Source organism: Chrysoperla carnea, chromosome X (assembly GCF_905475395.1).
Source record: "Chrysoperla carnea chromosome X, inChrCarn1.1, whole genome shotgun sequence".
Taxonomy (NCBI): Eukaryota; Metazoa; Arthropoda; class Insecta; order Neuroptera; family Chrysopidae; genus Chrysoperla; species Chrysoperla carnea.
In genome coordinates this window covers 32,971,871-32,987,771 of record NC_058342.1, presented here as the reverse complement: position 1 = coordinate 32,987,771, position 15,901 = coordinate 32,971,871, and the positions used below count along the sequence as shown (strand labels likewise).

General features: G+C 32.3%; 1 protein-coding gene across 5 annotated transcripts; it reads left to right on the top strand.

Moving 5' to 3' along the window:
* The first annotated feature begins 4,394 nt into the window (after positions 1–4,394).
* LOC123302767 (palmitoyltransferase ZDHHC20-B) lies at positions 4,395–15,881 on the top strand. Of its 5 annotated transcripts, none has more exons than XM_044885850.1 (8): positions 4,395–4,692; positions 4,905–5,026; positions 5,096–5,216; positions 6,023–6,246; positions 8,108–8,237; positions 8,885–9,011; positions 9,154–9,234; positions 12,306–12,791. In XM_044885850.1, the coding sequence occupies exons 1-8, from the start codon at positions 4,521–4,523 to the stop codon at positions 12,430–12,432; spliced, it is 1,104 nt and encodes a 367-aa protein (XP_044741785.1). In that variant the 5' UTR covers positions 4,395–4,520; the 3' UTR covers positions 12,433–12,791. The 5 variants fall into 5 exon arrangements, with proteins under 5 accessions (XP_044741785.1, XP_044741784.1, XP_044741787.1 ...); XM_044885849.1 differs by having other exon boundaries at positions 6,023–6,258; XM_044885852.1 differs by lacking the exons at positions 9,154–9,234; positions 12,306–12,791 and adding an exon at positions 15,661–15,881.
* The last annotated feature ends 20 nt before the right edge of the window (positions 15,882–15,901 follow it).

The window sequence follows — 15,901 nt, the reverse complement described above, 5'->3', positions numbered from 1 at the left end:
TAAACAAATTCGTGGATAAATTTTGTTTTTTTCGCTGTTAACAACATTTCTCCATTTTGGGGAATTTATTAAGGTACAACCACGTTTTTTTTTTTTTTTGCTAAATTATTACTGGAATATTCTATAAAAGGAATGACATTATACATGATATTTTATTGTTTCTTTTGCTCTTTTATAGATGGGCGAAAAAAATAATGTGAATTTCGATATGAAAATATCAGAAAATGTTACTACCAAAAGAAAAAAACAGGGGGAAAACTCGAGCATCGAAATTACTGATAAAATAGTAGTTGAAGAATCAGTTTCAACATCGACAACATTCCTTCCAGATGAACCTGTACCTCCACCATTAAAAAAAATCAAAACATCTCCAACAAAACAGTTGGTTGAAAATTTAGCTAAGGATTTACCAATTAAAGAGGAGGTGAGCTATAAAAGGAAATTGGAGATGAAACTATCACACGTTGAAAATGAATCAGATTCAGAATCGGATGATCCAGACGATAAAAATGCGGAAGAGGTTCGTGTGAAAGAAACTGTTTAGAGTGTAGTATCTTTCTTTTATGATGTATTTTACAGTGATATATTTCTCATTTTCAGGATAAAGATTCAACCAAGTCAGAAGTTAAATCGTCAAGTATCTCTGACGATTCTTTGCCAGATTTATCACAAACCTCGTCAACGTCAAAATCATCCACTTCTGACGATTTATCGCCAGAGCTATCAGAATCATCTGACGATTTTTCGCCAGAGCTTTCAGAATCGTCTGATTATTTTTCGCCAGAGCTTTCAGAATCGGTTGACGATTTTTTGCCAGAGCTATCAGAATCATCCAATGACGATGATTCGCCAGAGGTCTCAGAGTGTCATCATCGGTGTAGTACTCTTATGACAGTTCTTCACCTCCTCACTCAGAACCGTCAACGTCAAGTTGTGAGCTTTAATTTTTTGATGAGACTCTACCAGACGTATCATAATGGTTGTCCTCATCAGAGGCGTCTGCTTCAGATGATTTTTTGCCTGAGCTTTCTGGAATTTTCGACCCGTCGTCTGAGGTTATGTTAATCATCTTCTTACGAATCTCGTCTAGAGTGGTCAGTAGCATCTTCTCCTGACGAATCTCTCTTAGAGTGGCTAACAGCATCTTCTGATGATTCTTCGTCAGAGCTATCACAATTATCGTCTTAGTCAGGTGCTCCTCTGAGTAAATACAGAAAACCTCCGGGATTAATTAATTTTTTGCTAGGACAATATTTTTACATCGAAATTGATTAGTTAGAAAGCGGATTAGTTTAATGCTTGCAAATACTCAAAAAACAATCGTTTCCAAGACTGAAATATAATGTAAATCGTAAAATATGCAATTTTTGTGCCAACCAAAATTTTTAAATCATTGAACTTAACCAAATCTTCGAGTCATTGCAGATTATTCTAAGTCTTAATTTTAAATGAAGGTCTCAATTTTTTAAATCTAGTTAGCTTCTAGTTCTAGTTAATTAAAGCAAACTAGGAAAAGGTCATAAGGTTGCAATTTTATGGAACAATACGACTTTTTATGGGACCTGGCTCAAAGTGTTCTACACACTCATATGAACATTTTGAGCCTGGTCCCATAAAAAATCGTATTGTTCCTTAAAATTGCAATATTAATTGCTTCATTTCCTACAATAATGGAATAAACCTACAATACTTCAAGATTTTTTATTTTTTAATATTTGTTTTCAATCGTGTAAACACACTTTTTTACATTATTTAAAACAAAATCGACAATTTAATAAAAAAAAGTGAAAATTCTCAAATATTCGCGCTAAAAATTTGTTCAAATCGTTAATTTTGAAGTTGGCAGCCCTTAAACTGATTAGTGCAATAGTGAAGAGGTTTCGTCGGGATAGAATTAAACTCATGAAGGTTATAAAGAGGTTATAAAGTCTTTCTAACCTCCATGATTAAACCACTTATAATTTGAATATATAATTCTAAAACAAGCCATAATTTATTGTTTTTGTTTTTAAAAAATTATCTTGAGATGTTGCTCCATCGTGGAAAATGCTTACATGATAGGATGTAGTTTTGTCAAGAATTTTTATTGTCTAGTATTGTCAATTTTTTAATAATTTTTAAGATTTAAGCTCGTAGAATTTTTAATTAGTTTTTATTTTGATCAAATTTGAAAATATTTTAGGTCTGTTGGATCTGTGATATAAGTTTAAATAATTGTACCATTAGAGGTATTAAAATTTTTGTTATTAGTTAAGCTAAACCAATTTTAAACAAACAATTAGTTGTAAAGCTCCGGAAAATTTTATTTAGTGTTTATTTTGATCAAATTTGAAAATATTGTAGATTTTTTTTTAGGTCTGTTGGATCTGTGATATAAGTTTAAATAATTTTGCCATTAGGTATTATAATTTTTGTTATTTGTTACTTTAAACAAACAATTAACTGTAAGCTCGATAAATTTTTAGTGTTTATTTTGATCAAATTTGAAAATATTGTAGATTTTTTTTTAGGTCTGTTGGATCTGTGATATAAGTTTAAATAATTGTACCATTAGAGGTATTATAATTTTTGTCATTAGTTAAGCTAAACCAATTTTAAACAAGCAGTTAACTGTAAGCTCAGGAAAATTTTATTTAGTGTTTATTTTGATCAAATTTGAAAATATTGTAGATTTTTTTTAGGTCTGTTGGATCTGTGATATAAGTTTAAATAATTGTACCATTAGAGGTATTAAAATTTTTGTTATTAGTTAAGCTAAACCAATTTTAAACAAACAATTAGTTGTAAAGCTCAGGAAAATTTTATTTAGTGTTTATTTTGATCAAATTTGAGAATATACTGTTGATTTTTTTTAGATCTGTTGAATCTTTGATTTAATTTTAAATAATTGTACCATTATAATTTGCGTTCAATAAAAAAAAAACAAACAATCGTCTGTTATTTATTTCAACCGTAATTATCCCTATCCCTTCCCTATATATAATAAATATAAAAGCATCCTTACTTGTTTGTTTGTGTGTTTGTTACGCTTTCCGCAAAAACTAATGAATGGATTTTAATGAAACTTAACAATAATACAGCTCGTACATCAGAATTATACATGAGCTATAATTTACACATATATCTTAAAAATTAAATTTTGTCTATGGCATTTAACCACGCCATCTATGAGCATAATTTCAAACCATAAATTAAAATTTTTTCTAGTTACATAAACTATACAGCCGTCGGACAGAGAGAGGCGTTTATCAAAAGAATATAGAAACCTTTGCCAAAGAAATATATATTGAATATACATTTATCAAAAAAACGTACATTGAATGTCAAATTTTTATATCACAAAATGTTTTACATAAAACATCGTGATTTCACTTTTTCGCTTTTTGACTTAAAAAAATACTTATCACGTATCATTTTTTTTACGATTCTACAATAGATTTGACCTAAGCAATTACCTCAGATGTTGGCACGCTTAAAATTGTGTGCCATAAATATCTATATAACTGTAAAGTCCATGGAGGTTAGAGAGAAGGAGAACGATCGCTACGCTATAAAGCATTAGCGTCTGTCCCTGAAAATTTGTAGAATTTATAGTTCATTTTTCAGCCGCACTGTCGTCGGTAAGTAGTATCTGCGAGGTTAGCTGTTTATTAGAACAAGTAGATGAAGTTAGTACCATTCAAATTTAAAGTAGAATAGATAATTTATAATTTATTCATTAGTAAATAATAATAATAATTAATAATAATTTCATTATTTACTTTTTTTCCTTTGAATGATATTATATACATGTATATTAAACGTTGATAGATCATTTGAAATTAGCGCACAACAGCCCGCTTTTAATGAGACAACTTAGCGATCCCAGCGCCTCACTTATTTTGTCCATATTTTGGGGACAATATTTTCTATAGCGACCGTTCTCCTTCTTTATAACTGTAATAGTGTAACTGTAAACTAAACTTTAGAATACAACTGATTAGTAAACACGGAATAATGACGACTGATCAAGTCCTAGACATTGTATATTAATTATTGTGTGCTTGCTTAATGAAATAACTGTTTTGATCAACATTAATAATCGTTTTATTTAAATCGTTTATGCCCAAACGATTACAATAACCTCCATGGTAAAGTCAATGTAGATGAAACTCTATGGAAACGCAACATTTTAGTTTGGGTGTGGAACAGTGGAACAAAGTTAAAATTAGTAACATTTCATATTTCGAAGTTGGTATTTATTAGGTAAAAGTACCAAAAAAAAAAAAACATTTGAGTGATAATACTTGTAATCAGCAGTATGTGTCGATAAAAATATAAATACTTGAATTCGCTAATCTAACGAATTTGTGTGTTCTTAAAATCGTTAAATTCGATCTAAAAACAAAGTATGTTATTAAAATAAAATCAATAATTAAACAACTATGTATATTCGATAAGTTTCGATCATAATCTAATTACAATATTAGCCATAATTATAATTAAAATATCTAATAGAATATGTGTAACATAATTTAGTAATGACTCGTGAATTGCATTTAGACTACCCAACAGGGGCCGTATCAAGTGGTCATAGAAAAAGTCCAGGATTCTGTCGAATGTGTATAAATGCATTAAAATGGCTACCAGTGTTGTTAATTACAACAATCGTCGTCTGGTCTTACTATGCCTACGTTGTTCAATTGTGTATATGTAAGTTTGTAACCTTTAAATCCTTTTTTTTACAACCTAGTTATTCGTATTTCGATCTAGAAAATAATCCTTATCAATATGAATCTAGTGGAGCAATTATTCTCCAGGAAGTTAAGTTTCTGGTAACATAACTTTTCTGGAGAATAATGACTTGATTTTAGATTTAAATATGTAATTAAAACAGGCTTATAAAGGCTTCTTTCTCGTTGCAGTTAACATTAAAGGGATGTTAGAACGTATCGCATACTTAATTTTCTACCATATATTTTTCTTGATGTTCTTATGGTCTTATTGGCAAACAGTGTTTACAAATATTGGTGAAGTGCCCTCTAAAGTGAGTGTTTTTTGTAATCTTAAAACTAAACTAAGAGTGAACTGGACTGATTTAATATGTTTGTTTTAGTTTAAAGTACCACCAGCAGTTCTAGATCGGTTAGTTAAATGCGATACAGATCAACAACAACGAAGAATTCTTGAAGATTTTGCGAAAAATTTACCCTTAGCAAATACCACTGAAGTTGGAAGTAAGTTTAAGTTTTTTTTCAATAAATTTTTGTGTAATTTGATTAAATACTCTCATTCAAATTGGGTGAAATTTACTCGAAAACTTTTCATTTTAGAGAAAAAATAGAACAGATCAAAGCTAAACTACTAGCTGTGAAGTACCCACTTCGCTGGGTAACTTCAATTTTAAATACAAAGATTATTGTGTTAGGTTAGGTTAGAGTGGCTATCCTTGGGTGGGACACACTTAGATCATAGGGTCCGTTGTGATACCGTTAATGGGTTGGCCCATCCCCGGCCACTACTCCATGAACCATTTGGAGCTGTTTAAGAACAGCAGGAGGGCTTTGACGTCGACTGACTTTAGATCGGAGAGGTCGTCAAAAAGAGGCTGGCTCAAGTAAGTCCATCTCCTCATGACAAGAGCTGGGCAGTGACAGAGAAGATGAGACATTGTCTCTTTCTCGTCATCACTGTGACAGCTCCTGCAGTAGTCGTGATACACTGCCAGGCCTAAGCGTTCAGCATGCTTGCCGCCCAGCCAGTGTCCTGTGATAGCCGCAACAACTTTGCGAACAGAGGCCCTTGGAAGTGATATGAGAACTTCGGAACGCCTGCGATTGTACTCAGACCATATCTGTCTTGTAGTACCACAAGTACAAGTACACACATTGCAACAACCCCATCTCCCGACCCTGTCATAAATGGTCACGTTTTGCGAATCCACTCCGCCTCCTTAAGGTGTGACGTCTTTTATGGACAATCTCTTAAACGAAATACAGAATTTGAGTTTGGAAGTTTGAATTGATTTCATGTTTGTTTTCAGGTGTACGATATTGTGATAAATGCCATCATGTGAAACCAGATCGTGCGCACCATTGCAGTGTTTGTGGCAAATGCGTATTAAAAATGGACCATCACTGTCCATGGGTTAATAATTGTGTATCATTTTACAATTATAAATTTTTCATATTATTTTTAGGTTATTCGTTACTCTATTGTTTATACATTGGTCTAACATCCCTCAGATATTTTATTTACTTTTGGAGGGTTCGTATAAGTGTAAGATCTATCACACAATTTAGATTAGTGTTTTGTTTTCTTTGCATGTTCACGATCCAGTGGCGAATTTAAGAAAAACATTTCACCGTTTACCAATCAATTCGATTATACGGTGCCCGATTTTCAACGTAAAAAAAAGGAAGGTGTATTATGGACACCCGGTTGAAACGTAGTTCCTTTCGATATATTTTTCGTTTAAAATTTTGACAAAAAACGAATAATTTATATTATTTATATTATCTGAATCGATTGGAAAAGTTTTAGTTTCGTTTTCTGGTATCGTTTTTCATTGTTACACTTTTTCCGATCTAATTTTTTAGCACGAAAACGCGCGATAAGGAACTCTGTTTCAACAATTGACTTTTATTTAAAACAAAGCGGAATAAAAATGAAATCTATCTGTTAAGTGTCCCCATCGCTTAAATCCGTCACTATTTATGTTTTTCTTTTACACTCCGAAAAAATAAAAACGGGACCATTTTGTTTCGCTAATAATTGCGGCAACCCAATTTACTTGCAATTCGATGTGTTGTAGTGGAAATCGAAATTTTAAGACTATTTTTCAATTCGCTCCTGTTTTTTGAAAACTGTTATAATCATTAGCCCTATTTTTTCACTCGAATTTGATGTGAGTTTCATAGTTGTATAAATAATCGTTTTCGAGATGTTATTCAACGAAACAAAAAGTGAGAGGTTTTTATTTTTTCGGGGTGTACGTTTATTTCATATTCTAACATCGTTGACTAATTTTTAAACCATAACCATTAATTTTAATCCACTTACCTTTGCTTAAAATCGCATGCCCTAAAAGTTACCAGAAACGCTCACATAATAAATGAAACCTTTGTTGAATCGGAATAGAATTCTAGCGTCTTTGAATCGGCCACGTGAACTCTGAACTTGAACTTGATCGATTTAATTCAAAGATGTCACTACTGTATCGCTTCTTGAGTTGAACATCAGAACGAGTAGTCATTGTAGTTTAACTCGGGAGTTAAACAAGAGAAGTTACTCGTTTTTAACTCAATAAAGATTTTGATTAGATTTTCTATAAATTAGTATACAGGGTGAAACATTTTAATCTATAATGGCTAAAGTTCGTTTTGTAGTTAACCAATCAAAAAATAACTTGAACAAAAGTTGCAGAGTTTGATAGGGGTCATCATGTTCTGACATCAGATTGGGCCTACTTCTTCGGGTTTCCTTATAAAATAACAAACATTTTTTCGAAAATCGTTAACTTTCGGAGGAAATGTGACTTGCGATGCTAAATACAAAAAAATGCTTTAGTCAAAAGTTGCCAAGGGCAATAGAGGTCAAACGCCAAGAGGCCAAACTGTGTCCATGGCTCTGATCTACAATGATGTAAACTTTAAACGTATTTCGTTTCGATTCAATGCAATAATTATATATTTTTAAGCCGCATTTCCTTCGAAAGCTAGCGTTTTTCGAAAAAATGTTAGAACTAGGTCCAATCTGATGCCAGAACATGATGTCCCCCATCAAAGTCTCCAATTTTTGTTGAGGTCATTTTTAATAGGTAACGCCTCTGGCGACATATTAAGATGCATAGATTAAACTGACCCACCCTGTATATAACTTTTTACTAAAGGAAAATTAAAAGTTTGCGTTATGTGAGGGATCTCAAATACAACTTGAAAATTCTTATACACACATTATCGAGTCATTTCACCTGCCCCCCAATTTTTTAGTGACTTTTAGGGCGCTTAAATACTTGTAGACGATTCCAAAAAAAAAAAAAAAATGTGTATGTAAAAATTTTCAGAGCTTTAAAGCTTGAGTGTAGTGCATTTAGATTTAAAATAAAAATTTTTTAAAAATGTTTTAGGGAGAATTGGAAGGTTTTGGCCGTTTCCATATATTATTCTTGTTTTTTGTGGCCCTTATGTTTGCAATTAGTTTGGTATCATTGTTTGGTTACCATTGCTGTCTGGTTTATAACAATCGTACAACATTAGGTATGCATTTAAAAAAGGGGGTCATTCAATATGTCACGAAAACAGAAAACATGACGTTCAGAGATTATTGCCTAATAGGAGACAATCCTGATGTTGAATTGGTGTGTGGTGGTCGCCATGTTGAATTTTCATTACTGCCGAACTTTCAGTGACAATTGCAAGATTAATACAAATCGATTGACGTTAGAATCGTCAAGATCGGCCTACCTGAAAGTAACATACATGCATGCATACAGACATATATATTACGCAGTCGGGTAAATAGACTGATAAACACATTACCACTCTGGTCTCTAGTGTGCTTGAAAGAAACACACATACATACATACATACATTCATTTATAGACTGATAAGCGTATTACCACTCCTTTGTGTTCCGCAGTCGGGTAAATAGACTGATAAACACATTATCACTCCGATATCTAGTGTGTCTGAATCCTTAAAGGAACATACATACATATATAGACTGATACGCATATTACCACTCCTTTGTGTTCCGCAGTCGGGTAAATAGACTGATAAACACACTATCACTCCTTTGTGTCGCGCAGTCGGGTAAAAAGAGGAAATAATACGTGACGTATTTTATGAGTGACCCCTAAGAAGGCTTTTTTGATCTTTTTAACTTTCTTTTCTCTTTTATGTAGAAGCATTTCGTGCACCATATTTTCGTACCGGAGAAGATAAAAATGGTTTTAATGTTGGTCATTGTAAAAATTTCCAAGAAGTTTTTGGTACCAAATCAAAATTATGGTTTTTGCCCGTGTACACCAGGTGAGTTTTCATTAAGTGAAATTTTTTTGTTCAGTGTTAATTTCAGGATTTTGCAAAATATATTTGGTTAGGGGACTGTTTTTTTTTTTTCTTTTTTTTTTTTTTTAATTGACAAAACAAGTGAACATAGTTTGGTTTCTAGTTTGGGCGATGGAATCGTTTTTCCTGTACACCCTCAGCACCAAGCCAGCATGTACAACTCAATGGGTACAACACATGGCAGGTTAGGTTTTTTTCAATTTGGTTTCAGTTTTTTTTTCTTTTCTTTTTTTTAATAAATAAAATAGTTGTTTTTGCGCTAATGCTTCTTTTTCGCCACTTATTTTTTTGGGATAATAATCAGTTTTCTAATAAAATAAAAAAGGGGTCATTTTAGGAACTAATCCTGTCAAAAAAACTAGCGGGTTTTTGAAATACCACCGAAAATCTATCCAAATTATAGGGCTTCATAGATCATTTCGGGTTTCCACCAATTTTCTAATTAAGGAGGTTCGAGTACCAAGGAAATTTTAAATCAAAAGCTTGATTTTGTTTATCAGAAGTTAGACACTTAGTCTAAAACAATTCTGAAAATTTTAGGGGAGGTTAATGAATCGGAATTTTCAAATTCAACCAATCGGAATGAATAGGATTCAATTGGAAAAATTTTCCAATTCATTCTCATTGAAACCAATTAAAATGTTGATTCGGATTTAATTGGAAAAAATTTCAATTGATTTCGATTGAAATTCCGATTCAATCCAATAGCAATACATGTTATTTGGACCGGCAGAAATCTGCAGGTCGTTAGATTCAGAATGTTCGAGTCCGAAATCTTAGATCCATCTATCCTGGGGGAGATCAGGACGGAGAAGCTGTGAGCTTTCTGTGTGGCGTCTGGCCTTGACAGAATCCTTTAGCTTCATTCGATTTTAATAGCGTCTACTACCCGAAGACGTCTAGTCAGATCGTTCTCAAAGAGGGCACAGAGCACTCTTGGTCTAGGTGCTAGAGACTCACTTGCGGTACCCCTCTTTTGTTTTTATTATTATTAACTACTGGAAATTTCATATTGGATTGAATCGGAATTCAATCGGAATGAATTGGGAATTCAGGGCATGGTGACTACATACAAAACTACCTCACGTCAACTTATCAAGTTGCGTCTCAATTTGTGCTACGCTTTAGAGTTCATTGTACATTGATTTGAGATTGTTAAATATCAAAAAAAGGACCCTTAAATGACCCTTTTTTGCAACAGTAAATTTTTTATAAGGCAATTTTCCATGTTATGAGATGTTATTTCCAATTTAATATTGTTTTGTTTTTTCATTTTTTTTTTAAATAAAAATTCAGCCTTAGATTTAGTGCTTCAATAACTTACAATGGAACAATATTTTATGTATTAAGGCTAAAAAAACCCAAAGTTTTCTTCGAAAATATGTTCGATTTCAAATTTAAAATCTAGATCTTACCCAACTAATTGATTCCCGTAGACCTACATACTATACATAAATGATAAACAGCGCCGTATTAACCAGGAGTCCAGGGAGAGCTGTAACCCCTGGTCTCGTAAGCTTCAGGGGGCCCCACATGCTTTTGGAAATGTTATAAATATTATTAAAGATAATAAATGAGAACTGTAGGATATTTCGTTTTTCCTTCAAAGAGGGCGTCTTCCCTTAAAGCCCCAGGCACCACCAAGGGTTAATACGACGATGATGTAAAGGGCTATAAAAAAGAGTTGGATCTATTAAAATTAGTGGTCGATTTTTGAATGATACATTTAATATCTGTTCCGTGAAACTGAAGGAATTTAGTGAAAGTGTTACTAGAAGTATGTGAAACATCTTAAAATCAAAAAGCTTTTGCTAAATGGCTCCAAAAGTAGTTGAAATCAATCAATTTTTTGCACGTACTAGTTTTGATTTAGAGAACTTTTAAAATCTTAGCATAAATTGGATCTGATATCTCATTACACAAAGAAACCAAAGCCGAAATTCGTATGCAGCATAAATAATTCTTTAAATTTTCGATTGATTCCAATTTCTAGATATATATTTTTTTATTATAAAAACGTATTTCAACTACAAAGTTATCTTCATAATCGATAAGATTTCGCTAATTGTAATGATTCGCTACACCGATAACGATCAAGGATACTATTGAGTTTTTATGGGTTTCATAGGTACATGACCCATTGTTCAATAAGTCACATTTTATACTATGTATGTATGAAATATATCAAGGTATACTAAGTTTAGTCCCAAGTTTGTAACTCGAGCTTACAAATATTGATGCTACGAACAAAATTTTGGTATAGGTGTTCATAAGATCACCTAATTAGTCCATTCTCGGTTGTCTGACTGTCTGTCTGTCTGTCTGTGGACACGATAACTCACAAATTCTAAAATATGTTCGACTCGTCTTACAATTAGCGAATTAATTCTTCGTAGTGTAAATAAGTATTTATAAAAAAAAAATTATTCTAAAAATTGGAGAAAATTGATCGGACCCTGCATAAACCTTATGGAAAAACACTTGTGATGGATTCGAATATAACTGGGGCGGTGTCTAAATAGCAGTCTAGCCAGGGAAACTTTTTTTTGATAAGCGAAAAAAAACAATTGTACTCAACTTATTCGAGCTCAAATATCCATCAGACAAGGTGCGAAAAGCCTTAAAAACTTCAAAAAAACAATATACTTCCACGAAAAAAAGGAGGACATGAGCTTGGAAAGTTTATACTCTTAAAAGGCACTTCCTCCTTGATATTAATTGAACCCAAATTCAATATTTTCAATTCTCTCTAGCCCAATTCGGAGAAGCTATATAGAGATGCGAAAATCCTCTTTTTATATATATTATCAGCAATCTCGGATACGGCTCCAACGATTTTCATGAAAATTTGTATACATGAGGTTTTTTAGGCGAAAATTTTTTAGATAATGTCGTTTTATTCGTGTTTTCAGGAAAAACTGAAACAGCCAGAATTACGCTTTTAGTATTTTTCAACATAATTCCTGGTGGATAATTTCACCTGAAAATTTTTAGCATGGGCTTGTAGTCTATAACTAAAGGAGGGTCAAATGTAGAGAGAAATAAACAATCCTCAAAATCTCATAAATCATGTTCTAAGAGTCTTGGATACAGTTCATAAGTCTGTTTCGGGATTTTCAAAATATCAATTTACCTCGAATCTAAGCAAAGTGTTTTTTCTTAAAATTTCCATGATTTTCTTTTCCTAAGGTTTAAGTGGGGTCTCTTAAAAACATCAATTTGTTTTTATTTTCAAATATCCAATAACGTTTTTAGATCTGACGATGATGAAAATGATTCGATAACCGAAAACAATGCTGCCGAAGCGTCATTTGATTCAGCGATACTAACCGATGAAACAATGCGTATCAATCCGCCCTCTGATAAAACAATGAACGTATAATTCGATATCCATCCATCCATCCGATTAAAATGGTTTCGCGAAACCACTCGCGTTATTCGTATTTATAAATTTTTTGTTTCAATTTTTCATATTTTCTTTTTTATATATTTGTTTAATTTATTGGATTTGTAAAAGATCTTGTCGGTCAATAAAGTAATAAATTTTCAGTACAAATTGGCTAACGAAAAGTGTTCAAGGTAAAAATATATTTTCAAAACGATTTCATTTTGTTTTATTTTTTCTTTTTTTTAAGTATGTAAAATTCTATGTCTTCGTTAATCATCGAACTCAAAATGGTATTCATTTTGTTGTTACGATTTGCGATTTTTAATTTAATAAAAAATAATTTTTTTTATATATATACAAAAAATATATTAATAAATTTTTATTCCTTACAAAAAATCGTCTCGTTTTTATTTATTTCAAATAATCTACGCAAAAATAAAAACACGTTACTTTTTGTTTCGTTAAAAATACTCAATATTTGCAGTAATGTAACTTATTGGGTCATATCCAAGACCAATAGGGTATTATAGTCAAAAATAAATCATGAAATTTGAAAAAAGTTGAAATTTATGTAAAAATATACTTCAATATTCTGATTTCGAGTCATAAAAGACCTTTTTTCTTTAAAAAAATTTAAATTGAAAATCGTTATTTTTAAACTTTATATCACGTGACCTAAAACGCAGGTAAGCCTTGCTGTGATGTCATAGCGGTATGAGTCATAGACCATCAATTAGTTCAGTGTAGACAGCTGGGTATAATATATCCATAGATAATAAGTATTTATATTTATTATAATCAGATGTCGATGAATATATCTGTCAAACTTATTTGTATTATTTCGTATAGTGATACCCATATTACGTCATCAAATTGGAATATATTATGTGCAAGTGATGCTTATAAATTTGAAAATATAGATATCTCTCTTCAATCATTAATAAACTAACTATAGTCGCCTCTGTTCATCAAATGATGGATCTTCGATGAACTCATAATTAAATTAAAATTTATCATCGGCAATCTTATATTTTTCTAAACATAATTCCGAATCCAACGTATTTTTACGACTTTTATCTCTATATTTCATCAATTTAAACTTGTTGACCAGACCATGAGTCCTGATTGAATCCAAAAGAATCAAGGTTACATGATTGCAAATATTGTGTATTTTTAACGAAACAAGAAGTATTGCGGTTTTATTTTTGCGGAGTGTATTTATTTTTTAAGTTTTAATTTTAAGTTCAAATCCGCCTCGATGTCTAGTTAACATTAGTACGAATTAGTTACCCAGCATTTAGTGGATTGAACATTAAAGTATTTCTTCTCTGGGGGAATAGTGATTGCGTTTAGCTGAATTAATCGCTCAGTATTGCTTAATTATAGATGAAATGTCGATACTAATCGAGTAAAACTGAGCGATCAGCTCAACTAAACGCAACCAATGAAAGCCTGCTCGGCTAAAGATAAGTTGAAATACCAAAGAGCCAAAAAATTTTTTAAGAGAAAGCATGAGAAAAAGTCGTCTCTTAAATATCCAGCTATTTTAAAAGCGCTGGGCTTAATATTTAAAATAAACTGATTGGCTTAGACATTCGGAGCGGATTTAAAATTAAAAAATACCTTAATTATTATTCATCGATAATCGAATTAGTTGTAAGTTGCATGTTATTCCAAAACTTGGATCAATAGTTGCATGAGCCATACATAGAGGGCTATCAAATATGGATGCATGATTTTAGAGACCTTTGTTTTGTTTCGTTTTTTTTTTAGATCTTCACAAATTCAATTTGTGATAATTTAACCATTAATAAAAAATCGCCCGAACTATGTAAACCAAACTAAATTTTTTTTTTTTCATTTTTATTTATTTTAATACTAACCAAAATTTTATTTATCATTTTTACAGACATACTTATATTTTATGGCGTCAAAAAAATCATTTACGTTCATTCTGGTATGAAAGGGAACCAACCACTAATTGGGTCCCTAGCACCTAGGTCTAAAAGTACTCTGTGCTCTCCTTGAAAAGAACTCATCACCTGGAGATGGTACGACTCCAGCGGAAAGGTGCTTTTTGAAGTTATATGATTCTGCAGAGGAGAGACAGCCTAGAAAACCCATAGCCTCTCTGTGAGGAGTGTTTCCAGGATCAATCGAGTGAAAGTTTCGGATCCAAACATATCTAATTCCCCGAAAGTTTCTACATAATTGGACATTTCATTGTTGTACAAGTGGGATCATCTAAGATCCCCAAATTAAAAACATGATAATTCCGCTGATATGAAGTGGTTCCCAATATGAAAGGGAACCACAAAATAGGACCCTAGAACTTAGGTCTAAAGGTACTCTGTGCCCTCCTTGAGAACAACTCATCACATGGAGACCGTACGACTCCAGCGGAATGGTGATTTTTGAAACAATATGATTCTGCAGAGGCCATAAGTAGCGCCTCTCTGTGAGGAGTGCTTCCAGGACCAATCGACTAAAAGTTTCGGATCCAAACATATCTAGTTCCCTAAAAGCTTCTACATGATTGGACATTTCATTGTCGTCCATGTAAGACCTACTAGTGGGATCATCTGAGATCCCCAAATTAAGAACATGATAATTCCACTGACAATGTTCGATCAAACGACAAATTTGAGAGACTCCGGGTAATAGAGACTCCGCCAGGGTAACTCGGATAATAATATCACTCTTTTTGGATTAATCGGCGATCCCAGATCCATACATTGGGCCTTCTACTCCATATGCAATGTCTTGCAAAGTAATTTTTTCTAACCGAGCTGTTTTGCCTTTTTTTGAAGCAGCAGAAGCTTCGCAGTACAGAGCAATCAATTCAAATTTTGTTACCAGAAATCCGCTGTATCTCCGAAAATAATTCGAATTTTGAATAATCCGTTTAAGGACATATTCTTAAGAATCTTATCTTTAAAAATCGATCGATTTCTTCAAATTTATCGACCAGAACACTGCCCTAAGCAAAATTTAAGTAATCAAGGGGAGCTTTTTGAGATTCAGTAAATCTCGTAGTGAGTTTTTTGTGGTAAAATTACACCACGATATCTTTAGTAGAATTTATGAATGCAAAGTATGATGACGTCATAAAATGTAATATGTCAAGTGAAATGTTTTTTTATGTCTATTAAGTTGACATTAATTGTTTGATTCAAAACGTAATTACGTTTTAGTTATTATGAAATGAATGTATAATTTCAGCTTGGGTGATGGTCTTGGGTTTCCTACACGACAAATTGATGAAGATTCCGAGCAACTGTTATCACCTTCACCCTTTTATTCTTTACAATAAAATAATCCTTAAACCATATCCACTCTTTTTTCCTTCCTTTCTAATCTTTAGCCCTTTAGCTTTTCAATTTTACAAAAATCAAATATTTTCAGAAATCGTCGAGAGAGTGAGAGAGGGAGGGAGTAAAGAAAAAAAAAAGTGTTTTTGATA

What these genes read in the sequence shown, in the direction of transcription:
- LOC123302767 (XM_044885849.1), top strand. Translation starts at nt 4,521, where the DNA reads ATGACTCGTGAATTGCATTTAGACTACCCAACAGGGGCCGTATCAAGT. An exon ending in TTGGTGAAGTGCCCTCTAAA is followed by an intron (nt 5,027 to 5,095) that starts GTGAGTGTTTTT and finishes TGTTTGTTTTAG; the next exon opens with TTTAAAGTACCACCAGCAGT. An exon ending in TTTGGAGGGTTCGTATAAGT is followed by an intron (nt 6,259 to 8,107) that starts GTAAGATCTATC and finishes AAAATGTTTTAG; the next exon opens with GGAGAATTGGAAGGTTTTGG.